A 21,250-nucleotide genomic window follows, 5' to 3' on the forward strand; every position below is an offset into this window, starting at 1 on the left:
GGCGATAAGGAACCAATTGGTGCCCTCAACGTACTGTCAGGGAGAAAGAAGACGAAGGTGCATTACAAAATTTACACCATGCATTCCGCGCTGATTGATATCCCAGAGTCCAAATGATTATCTCCAGGAGTGGAAATTTCGGATGAACGATTATCTCAGGATCCTCCATGAACAAGAGGCTCCACCTGAAGACAAAAAATGCTGCGTGTGTGGCTCCAAGTCCACTGTGTATAGGTGCTACAACTGCCTCGGCGACCCGGTATTTTGTCTGAAGTGCTGCAGAAATGAGCACTGGAGACTGCCTTTCCATAAGATAGCCAAATGGAATGGGGGATTTTTTGAGGAAATGTCTCTGACCAAGATAGGTATGGAAATTTATCTTGGGCATCAGGGAATGCCTTGTCCAGCACTTGGGGATATTCATGAATGGGAGGACACCGACGAGCCCATATATCAACTGGCAGAGGACTTCCCTACCATAGTGGAGCTTCCATTCTTGAACCGCAAGCAATGCATCACAGTTGTTGACAAGTCCAGAGTCTATTCTATCATGATAAGGTTTTGTCAATGTCTGAATGCTTGCACACCTGACAAGCAATTATTCAAGATGGGCATGTTTCCGGCATCCTTCACCCGACCCAAGACCGCGTTTACCTTTCTGGTGCTGGATGGTTTTGCATTGGACAACTTGGAATGCGGAACTTCGGCAATGAATTACTACAACAAGTTGAGAAGAATGACGTCAAGTATATCTCCGCATCTAGTCCCGGTACGTGTTGCGCATAGAATATCATAATTATAGAATCTCAATTCCTCACAGGATTGTTACAGAGAATTAATGAGGGTAGCATGGCAATGGCGACAGCTGAAGCTGCTTAAATGGAATGGGTTCACTTATGAGAGCAGACGGCCGACACCCGGGGAGCTTGCCCTCTTTTGCCCGGCTTGCCCGCAGCCCGGCATTAACACACCACTGCCGGCCGATAGAAATCCCCATGATCCCAGTTGGCTATATGCCCGATCCCTGGTCATGGACGGCAACTTCAAAGCAGAGCACCTTTATCCCACTCATCCAGAAGACGAAGTCTGGTTGACAGATGGACAATGCTTCATGGTTTCCAAAGACCAATACAAGGCTCATCCAGCCGTTGCGAATGACGTTGTTCAACCTTCCGAGTGCAATAATCACCGAGCCATCAACCAGGCCAATGTGTCCCGACACAAACTAGAAGCTACTGGGATAGGCGGGTGCGCGTGCGCCCACCACGGCTGTTTTATGCCTCATTCCGTTGTGGATTTTCAAAAGGGCGAACGGTATGTTTCAGGATCCCGCAAATTTGATTCACTGGGTGACGTCCGTGATTAGGCAAATGAATATGGACTATGCACTATGTCACACATTAAGCCACCACACTGATGGACTCAGCCAAGCTTTCACATTTTATGACATTAATTGTCAGTATAACAAACACTTCTGGCGTCGGGTGAACAAGAGCCTTCATTTGAGCATCCCTTCTGGAATGGAAATCATACCGGGCATTGGCCTCTGGCATGTTCATGGACACCAAGACAAATGCTATGTCCGGTATGCATCAACATTTAATACTGGCGCCACTAGGATTGATGGCGAAATCATGGAGACATTGTGGGCGCCTCTGAATATTATATCTCCTGCCGCGAGAGGGATGTCCACTCCCCATTGGCAAGAGTGTCTCAATTACCAGATGAATGACTCCAATTTTATGAAGATGATTCGCATGAGTTGAGTCACAAATATCCTTGATGAAGACTTTCTGATCACATAATGCAGGTGGATTTCTTTGCCAGAAATATAAGGAAGCCATTAAGGGAGTGGCAGAAAGCGCTGCTGCATTTGACAAGCTCAACGAAACTGCCGATCCTAACATGGTCACAACATGGCAGGAACAAGACCGAAATGCTCATTCATGTCGAGTTGCCGATCCATCTGCGATGGATATATTTGAGGTGCAGTTAAAGAGGGGTGAGTTTCTGCTCCCTCAACATCCGCTCCGCAAAACCAATTACATTGACCAGCACCAATGCGGAAGCAACAGGAGCTAGCTTTGCTGTCTTCCGGAGCAGGCTGATTGTGTGGAAATGCGCAACGAGGTGCTGCTACATGGATTGCATCCGGTATTACCATAGAAGAAATGCAGATAGCACTAACTATGGATATTCGGAAGCTCAGCAGACACCCTATGGAGACCCAAACCTTGGACATTTGCAGACACCGGACAAAGTTGCAAAGTCGGATAGATGAATTCACCATTGTGGCGGCGACTCATCTGGGCGAGAGCTTCGACATTGATGAGGAAATTAGAGATATCCGCTTGGACTTCATAGATGACGATTCAGAAGATGATGGAATTGATGGCAGTGATACCGAATCTGAACCGGAAGCCCATGGACATCAGCTGCGGGATCTCTTCTACCCTGAGAAGATCATGATCCCTCTGCCGTCTAATATCGGCGTAGCACGTTGTGCGGAGCTAGGTGTTGAACACCTCCTTGGTCAAGAAATTGCACTTCGGGAAGGTCAGGCCAACGACGCCTTGCAAGCGATCAGAATGCATCTAGTGGATAAGGCTGTGCTCTTTCATACCGCAGTGCGTCCAGCTAAATCACAAGCAAAGTCAACGAGGGCATGGACGCAGGTTCATTCAGTGGAAAAGGTCATCCGACTCAACACCATGATTTATATGAAATGTCGGGCACAACTTGGACACCTGGAAGCTCATGGCCTACTTAATAAGTACCTCCGGATGGAAAAATGCCATCTCAAAACAACTGCTGCCATGGCAGACCCGAATGCCCAGGGACAGCGAAATGCAACTCTCCCGTGGTTCTGGTCTCTAGACATACAAGGCGATTCAGTCAGCAGTGATTGGATAAATAAATGTATGTATTTTCAATCCGAGTATTTCGAGCCGAGGCTCAAGACACAACAGTTTACAGGGTTCATTGGCTTCACACGAAAGCATTACGCAACTGATGGGCAGAAGAACTCATACTCGTCGAACACAAAATGGGTTGGACCCTGGAGTTTTTCCTCTTCAAAGCAAGCATGTGGTTGACAAGGCTCATGTCGACCGGCGAGGCAATACCGGAGGGACACAAGTGTTATGCAATTCAGCAGGCCCATATGTACCAAGAACTTGCCAAACACGCACAGGCAAGCTTTATAAAGACAAATTAACCTTCCGGCCAATTTCTTAATATATAGGCTTAAGAAGTTGTTCATAGACCTGATATCTCATAGACAGCCCACTTTTCCGGACAATGGAGCATTCTCAATCCTTATTGCATCCGGTGACATTGAGTGGACGCTCAGCATTGAAATTGATATCACCACAATGTGTTTGCAATCTAACTAGACGTGGGTGTCATCAGGTACCATGATTTGTTGGCTAAATGGCAGTCCGGACTGAATGACACTCACAAAGAATTGTTGTTGAAGTTTCCCCTCATCGTTTTTTCAAGTTAGCTATATCGATGTCCATTCTGTGACATGTCATGATCGTTGTCTCCGGTATGACTGATCAACACAAAGCTAGAGCCCTATGGAACTGAACAATTCCGTTTGAAGAACTGACCTTCCGCTACAATTGCCAGTTCAGCTAGCTCATTTCACACATAAATCATATCAGGAGCCAATAAATTGTTATTAGTTACATAGGCTATCAAAATACACGTCTTATTCGGCTGCATTTGTCAAACACATCCATGACTGCTACTAGAATCATTGCAATGCAGTGAGAAAATAGTATAAACTGGGCGGCGAATAAATAATACGGTTTTGACAACAAATAGGTTCTGGTCTGTGGATCCGAGCATCGGGTTTCAGAAGCCTCACATGTGGAAATCTTCGGGAAAATAAGCATAAGAATTCAATTGCAACCTGACCAAGATGGGTGGATGCAGGGCGGCACACAGTCTGGCTCGCTCAAACATGTGGTATCGGTTTATCCGGACGTTGTGGATGGATTATTACATTCAAATGCATAGGACAATAGTAGGACCACTCCTGTGTACAATACCATAACTACCGATCCACATTTTCCCATTCACAAGCCACAAGTCCCCAGCATTACTTGCAACTGGATTGATTCCAATCCAAAATTTTCTAAAGTTAACTTCTCATAACTGCCGTATCCACCCTGTTCACTACCGTATTTTCTTTTGAACCAGAAATCATGGCCATACCTCCGGAAGTAGCAAATGACGCATTGAATGACACACTCGCTGTCGTACAATCGCTCATGAAGTGGTGCATCAAGGTGAAGGAGGGTGATCCCGAGGCCTTAAGGCTGTCGGACGAGATTGCCAGGCGTGTGGTGAGTGTTTGTTACTTTGATTTGAAATTCTCCTTGTTAAACTAAGACATTCGACACAGGCAAAAGACTTGAAACTATACAGTGGGGATGCTACATCATTCTCCCCACAACTACTCTCATTTGCCACTGTTGTGAGACAGCACTCGAAGGCCGGCGCCTTTGAAAATGTCCCCGACTGGACCTCCATCACCAATGACGACCCACGGATACAGAGCCACCCACGATTTGAGAAGACCGTGCACTATTGCCCCCCCTCCACGCTCAGCATTCCCGCCATCGCGACATCGACTGATATTCCTGCTACCGCCCCGACAACGCCGGCCCTCATTGTTCCGCCATCAGCAGCCTCGACTCCACCATCCATGCCATCCCACACGGTCCCGGGTCTCGTCACCAAGCCAGCAGTGGAACCAAAACGATCTTTGCAGTTGCGATCGTGCAAGAACCCACCCGTTCTCGCACGCTTTTCAACAGGTCCACCCGCAAGGTTTCTCCACCTGTATATGTCCGAGGCTGAGAAGAAACAGTTTTTGGAGGCCGGCGGCAGCAATAAAAGGAAGGCAGAAGATCAAGATGCTGATGGGGCCGTTGTGGTGGCCAACAAGAAGAGGAAGTCCAAATCCGATGTCGAACAAGAGCCAACCGGAGTCATCTATGTGAAATGAAAGGTATGTTCATTTATCTTTGGTTAGGCACCTAACAGCTTACCGCTCCAGGAATTACCGCCTGTTGCTACTGACAAGGATGTTCCGCTAGTTGCAGACAAGGGTTTCCGGGATGTAGAAGCTCGGGTATGTGATTTCTCGGATTCTGATGTCGCTACTCCGTGGCAGGTAAGTCTTTTCTGCATCGTTATAAACACAGGCTAACAAATTTGAAGCATTCTGTTCGTTACCACCCCCGGCAGTGCGACAAGTGCGCCAAGTTGGACATAGCCTGCCTTGTCCTCCACGACAAGAAATTCGGGTACACACGCCTTGCCTGCGCCAATTGCGACAACAAGAAGATCACGTGTGCAATCGACGGTGTTGGTGTCCGGCAGAGGTTGCAAGGTAAGGCAGCGAAAGCATCCTCTGATGCGCCCAAAGGCCCCAAGAAATCCAAGTCCCGAGCTGTCTCCAAAACACTCGCGGCGCATCCTTCTCGCTCTCAATGGAGCATTGTTGTTCACGAAGGTACGTGTTCTTGTGACCTCAGAACAAGTTGAGCTCATTGGATTTTGTAGGGGCGGAGAAAAAGCCCATGGAGGTCCTTCCGGGTCGGCCTCAAATGCAGCCGGAACATGGGCAATCCGCACCCACCAACCTGCTGGAACCAGAGCCCACTGCAAGAGAAATCTTACAGGGCATCCAGGACCTCGGTAGGAGATTGGATCTCCTCGCCGCCAATGAGCAGGTAGATGCATTGGAAGTCAGAGTGGGTTCGGTGGAGACCAACCTGCTCAAGTGGTTGGACAAGTTAGAGCAACGGCTCAATGAATCCGATGCCTGGTGCAAATCTTTGGAATCCCTAGGATAGATGGAGGTTTTTACAATAACTTTAAATACTCACTAGTTTAATTGGATGGACCTTATTGCTGGACTCCCGCATGTACTGTAGATACTCCGGAGGACTGTGTACTATTATATGATTGCATATTCAGCCTGGCGCTGCATATTTATCTGAGTTCAATTCATTCAGTCCACACATATTGCGTGTGTATATGATACTGTTGTCACATCTTTGTCAAATAATAGTACTGCTTCATTTTAACTAAAGTTGGTATCTGAGCATACGCAAATTATATTCACATGATATTATTCTACCAGCAAGTGCATCCAGGACCACAGTGGACGAAAGCATGAGCCGCACGATCAGCCTGTATCCTCTTGGTCATGCAAATTCCCGTGCTACTGGCCAGACGGCACCTGCGTATATGTGATATCATTTATCAAAATACACAAAGGGTGCATCCAAAAGTGAGTGATATGTAGTTGTATGTAGGGAGCCTCCAGCTATAATACTGGCTTCTGGAACCCGTCATCACGGTGCAGTTGTGAAAAGCGACAACCAATCAATTTAATACCGATACAGTGCCGATCATTTCTGTTTATAACATGACATATTCATGGGTGAGCTCATATTCCGAGTCACCTCTGTAAAGGCACACGTCGCAATCAACATCCAGGACCACTGGTGCTTGATTATATTGTGTCCGAGATTTTGAACTACCGATGTATGTTGCGACTACTTAGAGTCCAAAACAGCACGTTTGTGTTCCAGCCCAACAATTCCTAAGCCCTCATGAGACCCGAATGCAATACATGCTTGTTTGCCTGAAACGCTACTCACTGAGCACATTCATCAACATTTCCTAGCCTACATGTATATGCATTTGGGCTCAATGATTGTGCCCAAAACAACTCACTGGGCTCTTTCTTCACCCCTGCCGCCATGCAATCTAGCTTGAGCCTTCCGGAAGTTCACTCAAGATTAGATATATTTGGACTGGACCTACCTGATCCGCACACTGAATTTGTACTCGGTCCAGAATAACCGTTGGGACCTAAAACCTACCGACTGGGCCTATCTGCATACCGAAATATGCTGTGGGCCAGTTGGGCCGATACGCACAACTTTATACACACTGTGTCCAGAATAACCAGCTGGGCTCTTCCGGTACTTGTTTACTGGGCCTATTGGGCCCCTCCGGATAAGCATGCACTGGGCTGATCTGCATATTCAGTTGGTATGTAGTAGGTTCAAAACAACCGGTTGGGCCGGATACTTCTACGCTGGGCCAATCCGCACACTGAATTTGTATGTGCTGGGTCAGTTCGGCCCCTCCGTATAAGTATTCCCTGGGCCAATCCGTACATTAAATTTGCACCTGCTTCTGCCACCGCAACAAGCCTTAATCCACTTCTCACCTGTGGTGTTTTTGTGCCAAGCTTCACTCGCATGATAAGGGGATCGTCACCGATGTTGACTCTAGCCAGAGATCATAGTCTTGTGCAGAAGACCATATAGACATCTCGATGCATTCCCGTCAGCAAACATTGAATGTCGGAAGGTCTCAAGTGCACTGTCCAGGACCATCCGAGATTCCATTCATGGCGCTCTAGCTGATTGTAAATAAATGGCCCAGTGGATGTGTGAGCGGGACGAAGGAAGCATCATCGTCGAGCAAACAGGATATCGGGAGGGTCCGGCGAGGCAAACCCTTTGAGCATCTCGGATGAACCAGGGAGACTATCCTTGCCCAATAGCACATGGCAAGGGCGATAGGCTTATCAGGGAATAGGATGTCAGAAGTGCTCGGCAAACATATCATTGGGACATCATCAGAATCTCGGGTCGGTAAGGCTCTTAGGCCATCTGCCGCTGTGCCCCGAGCACAAACTACATGTATGGGTGTATAGACGGACTATATTATCTCGGAACTCGTTGGAATGCTGCATACAGATGCAATGGCTTTGTCTCCCACTCGATGCATAGCCGCAGGACCAATTTGTTACCTTTGCCAAATAGGCCGGGAGTCATCACTCTCGCCAGGGATAATGCTGGCCCATATTACATACCAATATGTGTAATATGTTTGGTTTTGGAATGCGTAGACAACGCGTGTGCGGTCGATAATGATGGATGGGTCTGCACGTCGCGTATGTATGGCTTATTCGTCCGAGGCTATTTGCATATGTGCCAGGCCCATCCGTCGCCCTTTGCATCACAAACACGAGGGCTTGGCCCATCCATAGCCCCTTTCCGGCATGCAACATACATGCTGTACCCATCCATCACCATTCTCGGGACACTCCTTCGCCAAGACCGGATCTATATACATTGAGCCCATCCACCACAATACACAAGTGCTGGGCCCATCCATCACCATTTCCGAGTCCAAATACATGGGTGGATGGGTCTATTTCTAGGTCCCTTCCAAGCATGTTCAGCGCATCCGCCATCATTTTCATGACACATGTTCTGGGCCCATCCGTAGCCTTTTACAAAATTCCACCTGAAGCTAGGCTTCCAATGTGTGGTGGCTGTGCCCATTTTTCGCCCAAATCCATTGGGAGCTGGGCCCGTCCGCAGCCTTTTCTGAGTCCAAAACGGGACTGGGCCCATCCGTCGCCTTTTCCGAGTCCAAATACAACAGGACTGGGCCCATCCGTCTCTGTTTCCGAGACCATCTGCATATGTGCTGGGCCAATTTGCCTTTTTCTGAGACCAAATACATGGTGGGCCCATCCTTGAGCATGCAGGCCCACCCGGTCGCACATTTTGGGCCCATCTGTTGCCCTTTTTTCCAAGTATGCCTACAAGCTGGGCCCACCCATAAGTATGCATACATGCGGGCTGAGCCCATCCGTCGCAATTTTCGCACATCCGCCGGGCCCAATGATTCTCATCCTCAAGCATCCGGGCCCACCCAGTCGCACATTTTGGGCCCACTCATCACTATGGATCTCACACCTCAGCCCGCCCGCCAGTATGGGTAATTTATGTACTGTGGGCCAACCCGCTCCCACCTGCCCATGGGCCCACCTTGGATGGCCCGGTTAACTGGGCAGACTCTCAACCTTTGGCTGTCCGACTAAGTCGGAAAATGTTACTGAATGGGCTCGACAATGTACCTATAGAGACGGGCCATCCCATGTGGGCCCATGGCAACAATTGTACCATGATATATGAGTGGGCCGACTGAATGTATGTACCTGAGACAAACAGATGGGCTGGGGGTATATAATATAGACAGTAGTATAGGAATGTGCTAATATATAGGACATTATGAATGGTGAATCCAGTTTACAATAGAGACAAGTGGGCCAGATGAATGTGTGTACCCAAGGCAAACAGATGGGCCGGGTATATGAGTGGGCCTAGTAAATGTGCGTACCCAAGGCAAATGGATGGGCCGGGGGTATATAATATAGACAATAGTATAGGAATGTACTAGGAATATAGGATATTATGAATGGTGAATCCGGTTTACAATAGAGACAAGTGGGCCGAGTGAATGTGTGTACCCAAGGCAAACGGATGGGCCAGGGGTATGTAGTATAGACAATGGTATAGGAATGTACTAGTATATGGGACACTATAAATGGGGAATCCAGTTTGAAATAGAGACGAGGGGGCCGGAAGTACCAGTATATAGGCCATTATCAATGGTGAATCCTGTTTATATTGGGGACAAATGAGCCGGAAGAATGGGTGTACCCAGAGCCAAAGGATGTGCCGGGGTTACAAGCTTATCATCCAGTACATCTAGCATCAGGTAAATCTGTGATCCGGTAGGTGTAGCATCCGGTACAACTATGATCTTACGAGCCTATCGTCCGGTAAATCAACCATAAGTGAATATCAATTGGGGTAGACCAAAATACATTTTCCCAGCCCATATATGTGTATACCACTCATGTACCGGACTCTGGCACATGAATAGATGCCTGATAAAGTGACCGGTACATCCAAAATATGTATGGGTTTACATTTATAATCACTTGTCTAAGCATCATTTTTGGCAACCGGGTGGCTGCATTTCACAGTGCCATATTTTGCATAGTCTGTCCTTGGAGTTCTGACAAAATTATGGATACTATCTCGCATGTACCATGCAGTAACAATCCAGCTGCCCTCTTCCACATGCATGTGATGTCTCACAAGGCGACATGATGAAGCCAACATTGACCCGGAGTCATATAGGAACTTAATTCCAAGATTCATGAAATCCATTATGACCAGGTGATAAATACCTGCAGTTGTCATGATATCAAATGCCTCTGGTCGACATTTTGGATCTCTATGAGGTGGTGACCGGCGGTTGCAAATGACCGATACCACATTGAAGACCAACATCCAACATTTTAGATGATGGCACATGTCATGTAACTGATACCAGGTCGCCCATTCGCCCAGCCTGACTTGGGTTTTGAGTCCGGCCCAATAAAGATCTGGGTGCATCACCTGAAGTGCAGCAGAGACAAGGATACCAGATCTTTGAAGGGAGGTCATAATATTGCTACCAACATCACCTTTCAACGACGCTGATACTTCAGGTGAAAAGCCATCTTCCGGATCAAGATTGGGGAAACCATGTTGCTACAATACTTCAGACCGGCAACCTCAATTCATATGAACCAGACATACCTCTCTTCCTTGCTGAAACCATGCTGGTGATATATTGATGCAACTGGGGGTGATCTTCCCATTCAGACTTGGATAGAAATTGGATGCATGGGTCCTCCATGCAGTAGGCTTGCCGGTTGTGATGCTATTGTTCAACAAATTGCCCATGGAATTTGTGGCACAGTGCATATCCGTCTGTGAAATTGTCATATACATCCGGATGAGATGAAATAAGAAACGGATGTGGATAGAAGACATACCATTATCATACTGGTCATTGCTTCAGGCAAATACCAGGCGATAATTCTGCCTCCGGAATCAATGATGACACTAGGTGTTGTCAAGACACGCTCCTCTTCAGGAGGGAACTTGTCCAAAAGAGTCTGCTCTCGTTTTTCGCTTCGACCGGATTCATGTTTCTCCAGGCATTCATTGTATCTAACCATGTCAATTTTCAGATGAACTGTCCGCAAGTTAATGAACCGGAACAAATATTTATGCTAGAATGCATACCAGGATTCCGGTAAGCAACAGCCAAGACATTGGCAAGCTGCTCCAAAGCAATACAGGTGTCGATATCCAACAGTCCAACTCCCATTGGGTGAACCGGTTGTTGATGAATTTTGGACATGAAGGTGTCATAAACCAGTTCACCGGCAAGGTAGGTCTGGTATAATGCCCAGTCCGGTGGGATTGTTGTCATGTGTCGAGGAAATAAATGAGCGGTTAATGTATAAGGAAAGAAAAGACAACTGGTTTGATCCATCCGTAACCAGATAAGGATGAGTTTGTTACAAGTAACATCGGTCACGTGGCCCCCCTATCATTTTCCTCTCATCCTCGCCCTCACCACCTACCGGCTCTTCCTCCTCTACCGACTTTCCGTTGACTGGATCCTCGGGACCGTTCCCGTCCCTCGCATCATCCGCCTCTATGCACGTGCACTGCACGTTCCTCTTCTGATTCGACCACCAATGTGGTCCCGCACCTCTGACTCGGTCTGACTCGTGCCACCAATGTGGCTTTCCTCTTTCTGTCTCCCCTAACTGCGGATTCCCGCACGTTGTATTCTTACCGTTGGTCCGTTCCAACGTTTCTCGGTCTCATTCCACATTCGACCATCCATCACTAATCCGGCTATGTTGCCAACGCACCTATACCATATTCGCATCCCCTTTACCCTTACCTACTGTGCGGTAGCCTTGCCCTTAACCCTCTCCACTTAGTATAAGTAGTCGGTCACCCTGTACTAGATTCTCTAACTTGAATCTACTCAATCTTCCCTGGAACATACTTCCCTCTGAAGCCCCCTCAGCTTCAGTCTCTAGTATCTTTTCTTAGTCGCTCATCGCGACTAAGTCTACCTCGATCGACCTCATCGTACGGACAAGACTGTCCTTACCTTGAGTGACTTCTTAGACATCCGTCTACCAAGTCACGTGACATGCGCGTACTGTGATCACTGCCGACTAGTCGTCGCCAGTATCACTTGCTATACCGGATCCTTCCGGTTACGTCACGAACGTTAGCGGACGACGCCCCTCTTAGGGCTCCGCCTAACAGATCTATTTGAGTGTGTAACAGAGTTGGAATCAGCATCAGATGCACACGATCAGATTTCATCTTTGGAAATCTCCACACATTTACATTGCAGTTGAATATAATACATGATATGACATATTTACTGGATGCTTCCGGACGTCAAATTGTGCTTGACCGTACGGATGCACTGTCACCTGAATTCAACCGGTCCATGAGTGATTGTGAGGACGCCACAGCCCTAGTAAGTTCATCAACAGGCCCAACTAATCCGGCCAACCTATCACTTGAATGTAAAAAGTTTGTCATCCTTCCGTGCAATATGTCCAACAGCTCTCTACCAATTGTTGTCTGCCGGCACTGCTCAAGAGATGCCGATCCGATCATCTCTGGGTGAACAACTGGGCCAACCGTGAGCATATATGGAAGGAGGCCGGTTTCCACATGATCAGGCTATTATGGTGTTAGATGTCAGATTTAGTGAGGATACGGTTTAGGAGGTGAAGATCTCATGGACTCACAAGTTCTGAAAAATAACCCTTCACCAACTCCATCACATCTTGGACGGATGACTTTGGCAACATGTCTGACACCCTGCAAGAGCCCAGGTTTTCCTTCCACCAGGCATTAAGTAGTCTGGCATATGAGCAATGTCATATTGATCAGATGTGACAGAATCCACAGAGAGAGCCAATGCTTTGATGTCACTGAGAACCTCATTCACATCTGGTTGCTGGTCCACCAATGTCTGTACCACCATGATTGCTATCACATCTTGAAGAGGTTTTGGAATGACAGTGGAGCACTTGCTGAGAAAGGATATGTTGATGAAAGGAGTGACAAAGGTCTATATGATGGGTGCCGATATTTGAGTGCAAGGGAAGATGAGGATGACCGGACTACCGGACTACCGGAGAACTGGAGAACCAGATGCTTACCTCTATTTCCCATTTCATGAGTCTGTAGAATTTTTCTGCATATCCCGGCATCGCAGTGGCAAAGCTCTTGCCAACATACAGGCGCATGGCCAACAAGCAAGAATTGGCATAGAATAAAGCATGAGAAATCTCTCCAGCGGTGATCTGACCCTCCGAGTAGACCACAATGACTTGGTCAGAGGCAACCAGAGTTCCGGTGTTGTTCATGGAGAGCAAATGAGGATGATGTTGTTGTCAGAGAATGGGAAAGTGGGATTGTTTGCACACGTTTCACATAATTACATATTAGCTAACCTGGGAACTATCCAACTGGTACTTTGAACTAACCGATAACTGGTACTTCCGGCTGAATGACAACCGGTACTTCTGGCTGAATGACTGGAATAATTTTCTGAAAGGAATCCACTGCATGTGCCGCTAGTTCTTCATATATGTGACATTGTCGGGCAGCATAACATGCATGTCCGGTCCTCCCGGTGGAAGCGGCATTGTCCCTGCGACCGCGCCATTGCTTGGCCTTGTGGTTGAAGAAATTGACCGACCACTGCATCTCTTGTTTAACAAGAACAACCTCTTCATTCCAACGATCGCACAGTGCCTTTGTCTGGAGCCAATTTACCCGATAAACTATTGTCGGAGCATGTGAGACCGGACGACCCAATATCACCGGATGTGGTGGACACTCACATTCTGTCATCCAGTCATTTCCGGATGTATCACCCTGAACATCAATGGACCAGAACCATGCAAGAGTAGTGTCCCTCTGACCACGCGCATTTGGATTTGCCACTGCAGCGCTGGCTTTCAGGTGTTCTTTCTTTAGCGGAAGATATTTCTTCAGGAGGTCATGATCAGGAATTTTGGCTAGCTGCAACTGGCATTTTGAATATATCCTGGCATTGAGATTTACTGCTGCTTCCACCGAGCGAACTTGAGTCCATGCCCTGGTGGAGGAGGCCTGTGACTTAGCTGATCGGACAGTATTCCGGAATATAACCGCTTTATCTCCCAAATGAACTCTAATTGCATGAAGGGCGTCATTGGCCTGGCCTTCACGGAGGGCGGTTTCTTCTTTCATGAGATCGGTGACATCCAATGCATTGCATTTGTCCATTCCAAGGTTGGAAGGCAAAGGTATGATCGTAAGCTCTGGTTGAAATAGGGAGGTATGATTTGTGTCCAGATCCGGATTGTGATCACAATCATCAAGATTGGAATAATCGTCGAGCAAATTATGAACCCTATCTACCGGAGGATCCGGTTCATCGACATCAACTCCAAATCCAAGATAAGTGGGTGCCATCTCGAGAAAGCTTGTAATACGAGTTTGTAGCTTATCCCTGAGTCGGGCTACTCTCAGCAATTGAATATCTGTAGGATGCCTTCTGAGCCTTTTCACATCTCTGGATGGAGAGATTTGGGATTCTTCTATGGTGAGACCAGTTGCTAGCCAAGTGGCGGCTCCTCTTCGACTGAGGGAATTGGTGACCAAATGATCAGGACAGTTTTGAGCCTCCAGCAGGCGCAACTCCTGCTGCTTTCTAGTTGGAGCTGTAGATAAATGACATCCGGATAATAATCAGAATGTGATCCGGCCTGGATGAATATTAGTAGAATTTGACACTTGCCCTTTTCCAACTGGACCTCATAAATGTCCATGGCTGTTGGATCCTCCAGTCTGTTCGCCTGAGCAAGTGCCTCCTCTACTTCCCAAAGAAGGACCATGTTGGGGTGAGCTGTCTCATTAAGATTTTGGAATGAGAGTTTGCTCTCTTCAGCACCCCTGGCAGCCTCCTTGAACTTTCTGCACAGAAACTTAGCTGCAGGGCAAGTGAGCCAGCAATGAATCATATGAGACCAGAACATATTTGTGCATCCAGAGGTTGCCAACTCACTTATGCGAATCATTTTCATGAAGTTGGAATCATTCATCTGATAATCCAATACCTCCTTGCGATGCGGAGTTCCCATGCCCCTGGCCGATGGAGAGATTATGTTCAAGGATGCCCAGAGTGTTTCCATGATCTCTCTGTCTATCCTGCCGGTCCCATGGATAAAATTTGATGCATACCAGACGTAGCAGCTGTCCTGATGCCCATGTACATGCTACAAACCTATTCCGGGAATGATATTCATGCCCATGGGGATCGAAAGATACATGCTGGATGTGATCCGGTCCTTGAGAGACTTATTATACTGACAATTTATGTCATAGAACATTATCACACATGAGATTCCATCTGTATTGTAGTTGAGTACTTGACTCAAGGCATAGTCCATGTTCATCTGCCTGATTATTGTGGGTGAGATCAGTAAGACCGGAAATGCATGTAACCGGATGCAATGTGTATTCACCTTTCACCTTTCTGAAAATCCACCATGGAATGTGGGACAAAACATCCATGCCGTGCACATGCACATCCTCCTATCCCGGTGGCCTCCAGCTTTTGCCGGGAGGCATTTGCTTGATTGACTGTGTGGTGATTGTTGCAATCTGACTTTTGGACACAGTCTTGGGCAACAGACAAATGACTCTTGTATCTTTCATCTCCAACCATGAATGCAAGACCATCCATCAATGATACTTCATCGGATGGATTCACCGGATGGAGGTGCTTGGCTTTAAAATTACCATCCATGACTAAAGTCCTGGTGAAGAGCCAGGAAGGGGTGTTGTCAGGCTGAGTGGCTGTACCGGTTGACAGGTCCAAATTTATCCCTGGTTGAGGACATGCAGGACAGAATAGGGCGAGATCACCGGCCTTTGGCTCATCATCTTTGTGGGCAAACCCATGCCACTTGTAAAGCTTGCATTGGCGCCACTGTCTGGCAGTTCTCATGAGCTCTCTGTAGCGATCCTGCAAATATTGTTGTTTAATGACCGGATGGTCAGTACAGAAAATGAAAATTGACTTACCGGAACCATCAATGGAAATATGCTTGAGGTTAGCCTCCGGATCTTACTGTAGTAATTCATGGCTGATGTACCACATTCAAGGTTGTCTAGCAGAAAATCATCCAAGACAGAGAATGTGAATGCAGTTTTTGGTCTGGTGAAAGATGCTGGAAACAAGCCTGCTTCAAAGAGCTGCATATCCCGGTTGAGAGCACCGGGGCAGTGGCAATATCATATGGATAGGGAGTAAACACGGGATTTGTCTACTATGGTTGTAGCCGGATGATCTGAGTCTGCGACAAGTGGAATGGAAGCTCCCTTCGGATAATCATCATAGTCTATATTTTCATCAGTATCTGACCAATCAAAGAGGTCGGATGTGTATTCAGTGCTGCTGGGACATGGAGTGCCGTCATGAGCAAGGTGAATGTGCAGGCCGACTTTAATGAGTGAAGTTTCTTGAAAAAATGATCTGGTCCATTGACTGATGTGATGGAATGGATGCCTTTGATGCTGGGTTCTGCAGCAGTCTGTGCAAAACAGGGGCTCATTGAAACAGCCGTAACATTTATAAACCCCATCCTTCTTGCAAACTGCACAAAGCCAGTCCAGAGGAGGGGCTTCTCTGACCATCAGTAGGTTTATGTAGTCCTTGAACTTGTGGTTCCATTGCCGGAGATATTCATTCTGACTCTGTGTGATCCGGTCAGATGCAGACTGCAGAAATAAGAAGGACTTCTGCTTGCCAGAGATTTTGGTAATTTAGGCTGAGAGATGTCTCCTTGGTCAAAGTCAAAGTCAGCGCCCTCATGGAGCATCTGAGAGAACCCGGCTATTTGTTTTGAGGGAGATTTTGTTGGTGATGATGTCACCGACTTTGTTTTCAGGGACCATGAATCTTTCACCCAAGATGACCTAGATTCTCTGGAAGTAGTTTTCTCCTGGAGTTTATATAGCTGAGGCAATTGTTTCCTCATCAGAGGAGTGTATGTGATTCCCTTTTGTTTAGTATTTGCCATGATTGATACCACCACCTAAAAGGATTGTTGGGCTGGGGAGTGTACTCAAGCTTGATGATCGGCAGTGCATATGACTTCACATTGTGCTTTCCTTCAACTCTGGATTGAGTGATTTGAATCACCAGATTACCACATTTTCTGTTCCTGTTTGTCATTGAGGTAACTCAGGGCATCAGAAATCTCGGAACTTCATCTCCATTTAGGATATATTAAGGTCAGAGCAACTGAGATTGCCATAAGTTTCATCATTTAGAAGTTGGTTAATCAAACACATGGTAATCCTGCCATCATCACAATTCCCATGGATGTCATCTGGTATCAATGTGTCTCCCTGTACTGTATGACATATTTGAGAGTATGACTGTATGCTGCCTGTATACTATATGATGAACTTGGTGTATGTTTGTATGTTTCACAGTTCTAAATTCTATGAACCGGAAACACAGGGCATGTTGAGCCTGAGAGTATCATGCCGGCAGACAATCTCTTGTTCAGTTTACTGTCGGATACATGGTGGCAATCGGCTATGTGACCTTATACTGTATCTTTTCTTCTACCAAGACCTCAACTGCTTTGCAATGGCCCAATCCAACTCATCAGTACACAGCCCTGAAAAGACCAAGCAGAAATTGACTGAGGAAGAGCTGGTGGTCTTACAATCTCACCTAGAAGAATGGAAGGAAGCAACCGGTAAGGATAGGAAAACGATTCTGAGGGCGGTCATAAAAGAGGCCAAGATGCAAGCCCCTAAGATGGATGCCCGGCTTTTGAAGAAAAGGAAATCTGTGAGCAGCTGATCCTCTAATTGTATAAATGCTCATGATGTATTAAGATGTACCGGGACTGGTTATATAACTGGAGAGCTGAAAAGACCGTCAAAAAACAAAGCAAGTTCGGTAAGAAATGGACTGCCCGGTTGGTGATAGAACACCAGTGCAAGAAGAAGATCCTTGAAAAGACTGGAGCAAGGCCAGGAGGGAAGGAAATGATTAAAAACTACCAGGGTGCGGTCAATGCAATTATGGGCGGTTTATCTGAAGAGCAGCTGGAGGAAGCAAATAAGACGGCGATAGAATGGTCTAGCAAGGCTCCTCCTACAGATGTCCAAGTTGAGTTCGCTCAGAAGAAAGCTCTTGGTATGATGAAGGATCTTGCAACTCAGTTATGGAGGCAGGCTGGTATGAGGATATTCATATTGTCAGCATAGAAAACTGAGGAAGGCGAAGTGAGGATCAATGGATGAGTGACATTTTCATTCTCTCAACCGGTAAAGATGGCCTGATCCGGTCATAAGAATTGACTTCAATGAAAAGTTGGAGGGCAGTAGTTTCACAGATACAAAAGACTGGAAGGCCATGTTACCGGAGTGGAATGCCTATGTTGGAGAAGAGTTCGGTGAGGTTCTTTTTTGTGTAATGTTGATTGATCCGGTCAAGTACTTACACCATGTCGTAATACCAGCAGTTGACCGGAATGATGATGAGGATGGCAATGAGGACGGGGAGGGAAAGGCAAGCAGAAACCAAAGGAGAAAGAAGGAGGAATTTGCTTTGGAGGTGGATACCTATGGGCTTCCGGTCATACTGGATATTAAGCCACTTAACCTAGAGGACAAAAAGCTTCTTATCCGGACATTCCTCACAAAACACTACAGTAAGTGTTACAAATCAAATATCCGGAGAGTTGATAAAGCAACTACATATTTTGCAGGGTTTTGCAGTCAAAAGCCAAAGGCGTCTGTTCCTTGGTCTGCAGTGATGGAGGCTCAGGAAGATTTTATCGAGGCCAAATTTTTACCTACCGGCGGGAAAATCAAGGACCCGTCGAAGCTTCTGTTCCATGAAGCCGACCAGCTCTTAGAGTTCTGGCATCAGCGACAAAAGGACAAGGTTCAGCCAACATTTGAATTCAAAGGCTGGCAAGACCATGACAAGGAGATGAGAGAACCAATGGACAAGATCACAGGGTACGACTCTAGCACTATATGTAGTCTAGTGACAGCAAGGACCAGAGTCCCGGTTAAGAAGCCAACCGGAAAGTCATTCGGGAAGCCAACCGGAAGGGTGGAACAGGAGTCGAGTGATGAGGATGAGGATAAGGATGAAGACGATGAAGTCCAATCACCGCCTTCCAAGCTGAAATCAACCGGAAAGCAGGGAAGAGCTGTCCGATCTGTTCCTGTTAAACAACCTTCTGCCAAGTCAACCGGAAAGTCATCTGGGAAGCCAACTGGACAGGTGGAACAGGAGTCGAGTAGTGAGGATGAGGATAAGGATGAAGATGATGAAGTCCAATCACTGGCATCCAAGCTGAAATCGACCGGAAAGCGGGGCAGAGCTGTCCGATCTCAATCAGAGGAAGATTCCTGCCCACCGGTCAAGAGATCTAAAACAAATGCAACTAGGAGCAACAGACCACTGGGGGACAACACTGGCACTCCTTTAGTAGAATCATCCAGTAACCATCCTACAGCACGACTACCTTCAAACAATACCTGCAGAAGTCACTTAGTCGGTCCTGCATCAGCTGTCTGGTTGAAGGAGATGAGTCAGAAGATACCTGCACCCAAACTAACCGCTCCGTCCACCACACAGGCCACTGACAAGAAAACCAAAAGACATGGAGCTCAAGTTGACAATACGGAGCCGAAGCGGTCTACTAGAACTGCAAAGGTGTCTTATAAAGTGAATTACATGCAAAGGGTGTAATCATTGTGATTCATTGAATGTACTATACAAAGGGTGGAGAGTATGGACCTTACATATATATCATGTCGACAGTCGGTATATTGATATCAGTTGAAATGCCAACAACAACTCATTGGTGGACTGAAGAACTTCCCGGCTGACAGACACTTCTTCCGGTGACATTGTGCCATGGGCCCTTTGCATCTCCAACCAGTGTGTCGCCAAGCGCAAATCTCCTACAGCGCGCTCAATGACAAATCCGATGGGTTCCGGTTGACCCACTGACTGAATTTTAGTAATTAACAATGTGATATTGCATGGAATGACCTACAGGACTGATCCGGCAAAAGATATACCAGATCCGGTGTCTCAAATCCCATGTCCAAATGCATATTGTCAGGTCCAATATCCACTGAATTTACATTTAACAGTGCGACCAAATAATGAAGTGACTTATATGACTGATCCGGAAAATTATGAACCGGATGGATACCAAAGCCCATGTCCAAAGGCCTGTCTTCCAGTTCAATATCGACTAAATTCATATTTAAGAGTGGACACCATCACAATGATAAGACTGACCTGACCGATCGGGTACATAATCAACCGGATTGATGCCAAAGCCCATATCCAAAGGCATCTGGTCCGGATGCTCATGTTGAACCAGAAGTGCGTCGAAACCCATGTCGAAAGGACTGTCTTTTGGTGGAATTACATTGACTGAATTGCAAAGATGAGTTATGCAATATATTACATATTTAGTCGAGACATACCTGAGTTACTGGCTGGATGATCCACTGCCAGGAAGTTTGAAGAGCTGTTCGCCAGGTCAGGCGAATGGTGGAAATTGAATTCACAGCTAGGTGGAAATCCCATATCCAACTCTGATGTAGGACTTGTAGTCCTTGTAGCCTTGTAGAGGCTATTTTTGCAGTGTCCCTCAGGTCCTAGCGCAGCGCGCGCTATCACTACCACAGCGCGCATCCTTCCTATTGTCGGCCGACGGCCGCGGCTCACGCGTGCGCTTCGGTTTGCATCCGCTTTTTGTTGGTTCCATCGTGTGTCCTTCCTCCGTCCTATCCATGTCCTCCACTGGTCCATTGGTGCGTATTTTATCTCATTTGCGTTAGACTGATTATATTTCCGAAGGTGATATTGCGTATGTCTCGTTACTTGCGTTATAGACCCTCAATACGTATTACTGTTATCTTCTCGGTTCCGAACAGTGCTACGCGCGCTATCATATATACCTTAGACTTGGGATTTTTCATGTATCTTCTTTTCCCATTATCGAAATTATCATCCATTTGCATGCATCACTCAGACTCTAAAGTCAGAAACCTTTGGCCGACTACATCGCGCTATCATTCACACATCGCTCATCACATCTATAGTCAGAGCTTTCCTCCCTCACTATCGTCGTGTCACATCCCCTTCACATATCCACTAGTCACGCGTTCATATAAACTGTCTGCTTTTCTCCACATCTCCGCACTCCGTCAAACTTTCGGCTGTTCGGTTGCACATCGTATCACACCTTCGGCGGCTCGCTTGCATCGCTCCAAGCGCAACGTCGCGCGCTCTTCCATTTTCAGTTACTCTTACCAGTTCAAAGTTTCCCCTCCATATTTTTACTTAGAGGAATTGTTTTCAGTAGCAATCCCCTTGGGCCAAATCTATACTCACATCCAGAGGTCTATTTGAA

The 21,250-nt window shown here is 46.8% G+C and overlaps 7 protein-coding genes across 7 annotated transcripts; 3 read left to right on the forward strand and 4 right to left on the reverse strand.

Annotated features, from left to right (window-relative positions):
• Positions 1-103: 103 nt before the first annotated feature.
• F5147DRAFT_582246 (uncharacterized protein) lies at positions 104-3,095 on the forward strand (the record flags this gene model as incomplete). The annotated part of the gene is made up of 5 exons (XM_041431642.1): positions 104-773; positions 834-1,314; positions 1,367-1,761; positions 1,811-2,002; positions 2,131-3,095. Coding segments are annotated over 5 exons (2,703 nt in total), but the record flags the coding sequence as incomplete, so codon positions are not given.
• Positions 3,096-4,214: 1,119 nt separating this feature from the next.
• Positions 4,215-5,873, forward strand: F5147DRAFT_777094 (uncharacterized protein; the record flags this gene model as incomplete). Its single annotated transcript, XM_041441943.1, has 5 exons — positions 4,215-4,355; positions 4,415-5,011; positions 5,048-5,188; positions 5,236-5,530; positions 5,581-5,873. 5 exons carry the CDS (start codon positions 4,215-4,217, stop codon positions 5,871-5,873), a joined length of 1,467 nt encoding a protein of 488 aa, XP_041289447.1.
• Positions 5,874-6,581: 708 nt separating this feature from the next.
• On the reverse strand, positions 6,582-8,617 carry F5147DRAFT_655630 (uncharacterized protein; the record flags this gene model as incomplete). The annotated part of the gene is made up of 9 exons (XM_041434000.1): positions 6,582-6,685; positions 6,763-6,806; positions 6,853-6,900; positions 6,983-7,068; positions 7,148-7,264; positions 7,579-7,736; positions 7,916-7,985; positions 8,116-8,168; positions 8,353-8,617. The coding sequence occupies 9 exons, from the start codon at positions 8,615-8,617 to the stop codon at positions 6,582-6,584; spliced, it is 945 nt and encodes a 314-aa protein (XP_041289448.1).
• A 1,228-nt stretch (positions 8,618-9,845) lies between these two features.
• F5147DRAFT_582311 (uncharacterized protein) lies at positions 9,846-10,634 on the reverse strand (the record flags this gene model as incomplete). The annotated part of the gene is made up of 2 exons (XM_041431647.1): positions 9,846-10,408; positions 10,484-10,634. 2 exons carry the CDS (start codon positions 10,632-10,634, stop codon positions 9,846-9,848), a joined length of 714 nt encoding a protein of 237 aa, XP_041289449.1.
• A 2,631-nt stretch (positions 10,635-13,265) lies between these two features.
• Positions 13,266-16,733, reverse strand: F5147DRAFT_747185 (uncharacterized protein; the record flags this gene model as incomplete). Its single annotated transcript, XM_041439920.1, has 11 exons — positions 13,266-13,570; positions 13,631-14,494; positions 14,572-15,026; positions 15,054-15,183; positions 15,306-15,801; positions 15,861-16,031; positions 16,092-16,297; positions 16,325-16,369; positions 16,406-16,464; positions 16,498-16,577; positions 16,668-16,733. The coding sequence occupies 11 exons, from the start codon at positions 16,731-16,733 to the stop codon at positions 13,266-13,268; spliced, it is 2,877 nt and encodes a 958-aa protein (XP_041289450.1).
• A 703-nt stretch (positions 16,734-17,436) lies between these two features.
• On the forward strand, positions 17,437-19,566 carry F5147DRAFT_655632 (uncharacterized protein; the record flags this gene model as incomplete). Its single annotated transcript, XM_041434001.1, has 4 exons — positions 17,437-17,643; positions 17,691-18,055; positions 18,132-18,511; positions 18,569-19,566. 4 exons carry the CDS (start codon positions 17,437-17,439, stop codon positions 19,564-19,566), a joined length of 1,950 nt encoding a protein of 649 aa, XP_041289451.1.
• A 60-nt stretch (positions 19,567-19,626) lies between these two features.
• F5147DRAFT_777099 (uncharacterized protein) lies at positions 19,627-20,529 on the reverse strand (the record flags this gene model as incomplete). Its single annotated transcript, XM_041441944.1, has 4 exons — positions 19,627-19,826; positions 19,877-20,080; positions 20,128-20,265; positions 20,319-20,529. The coding sequence occupies 4 exons, from the start codon at positions 20,527-20,529 to the stop codon at positions 19,627-19,629; spliced, it is 753 nt and encodes a 250-aa protein (XP_041289452.1).
• Between the last annotated feature and the right edge of the window lie 721 nt (positions 20,530-21,250).

The sequence above is a fragment of the Suillus discolor genome (assembly GCF_016758755.1).
Source record: "Suillus discolor strain FC423 chromosome Unknown F5147scaffold_55, whole genome shotgun sequence".
Classification (NCBI taxonomy): domain Eukaryota; kingdom Fungi; phylum Basidiomycota; class Agaricomycetes; order Boletales; family Suillaceae; genus Suillus; species Suillus discolor.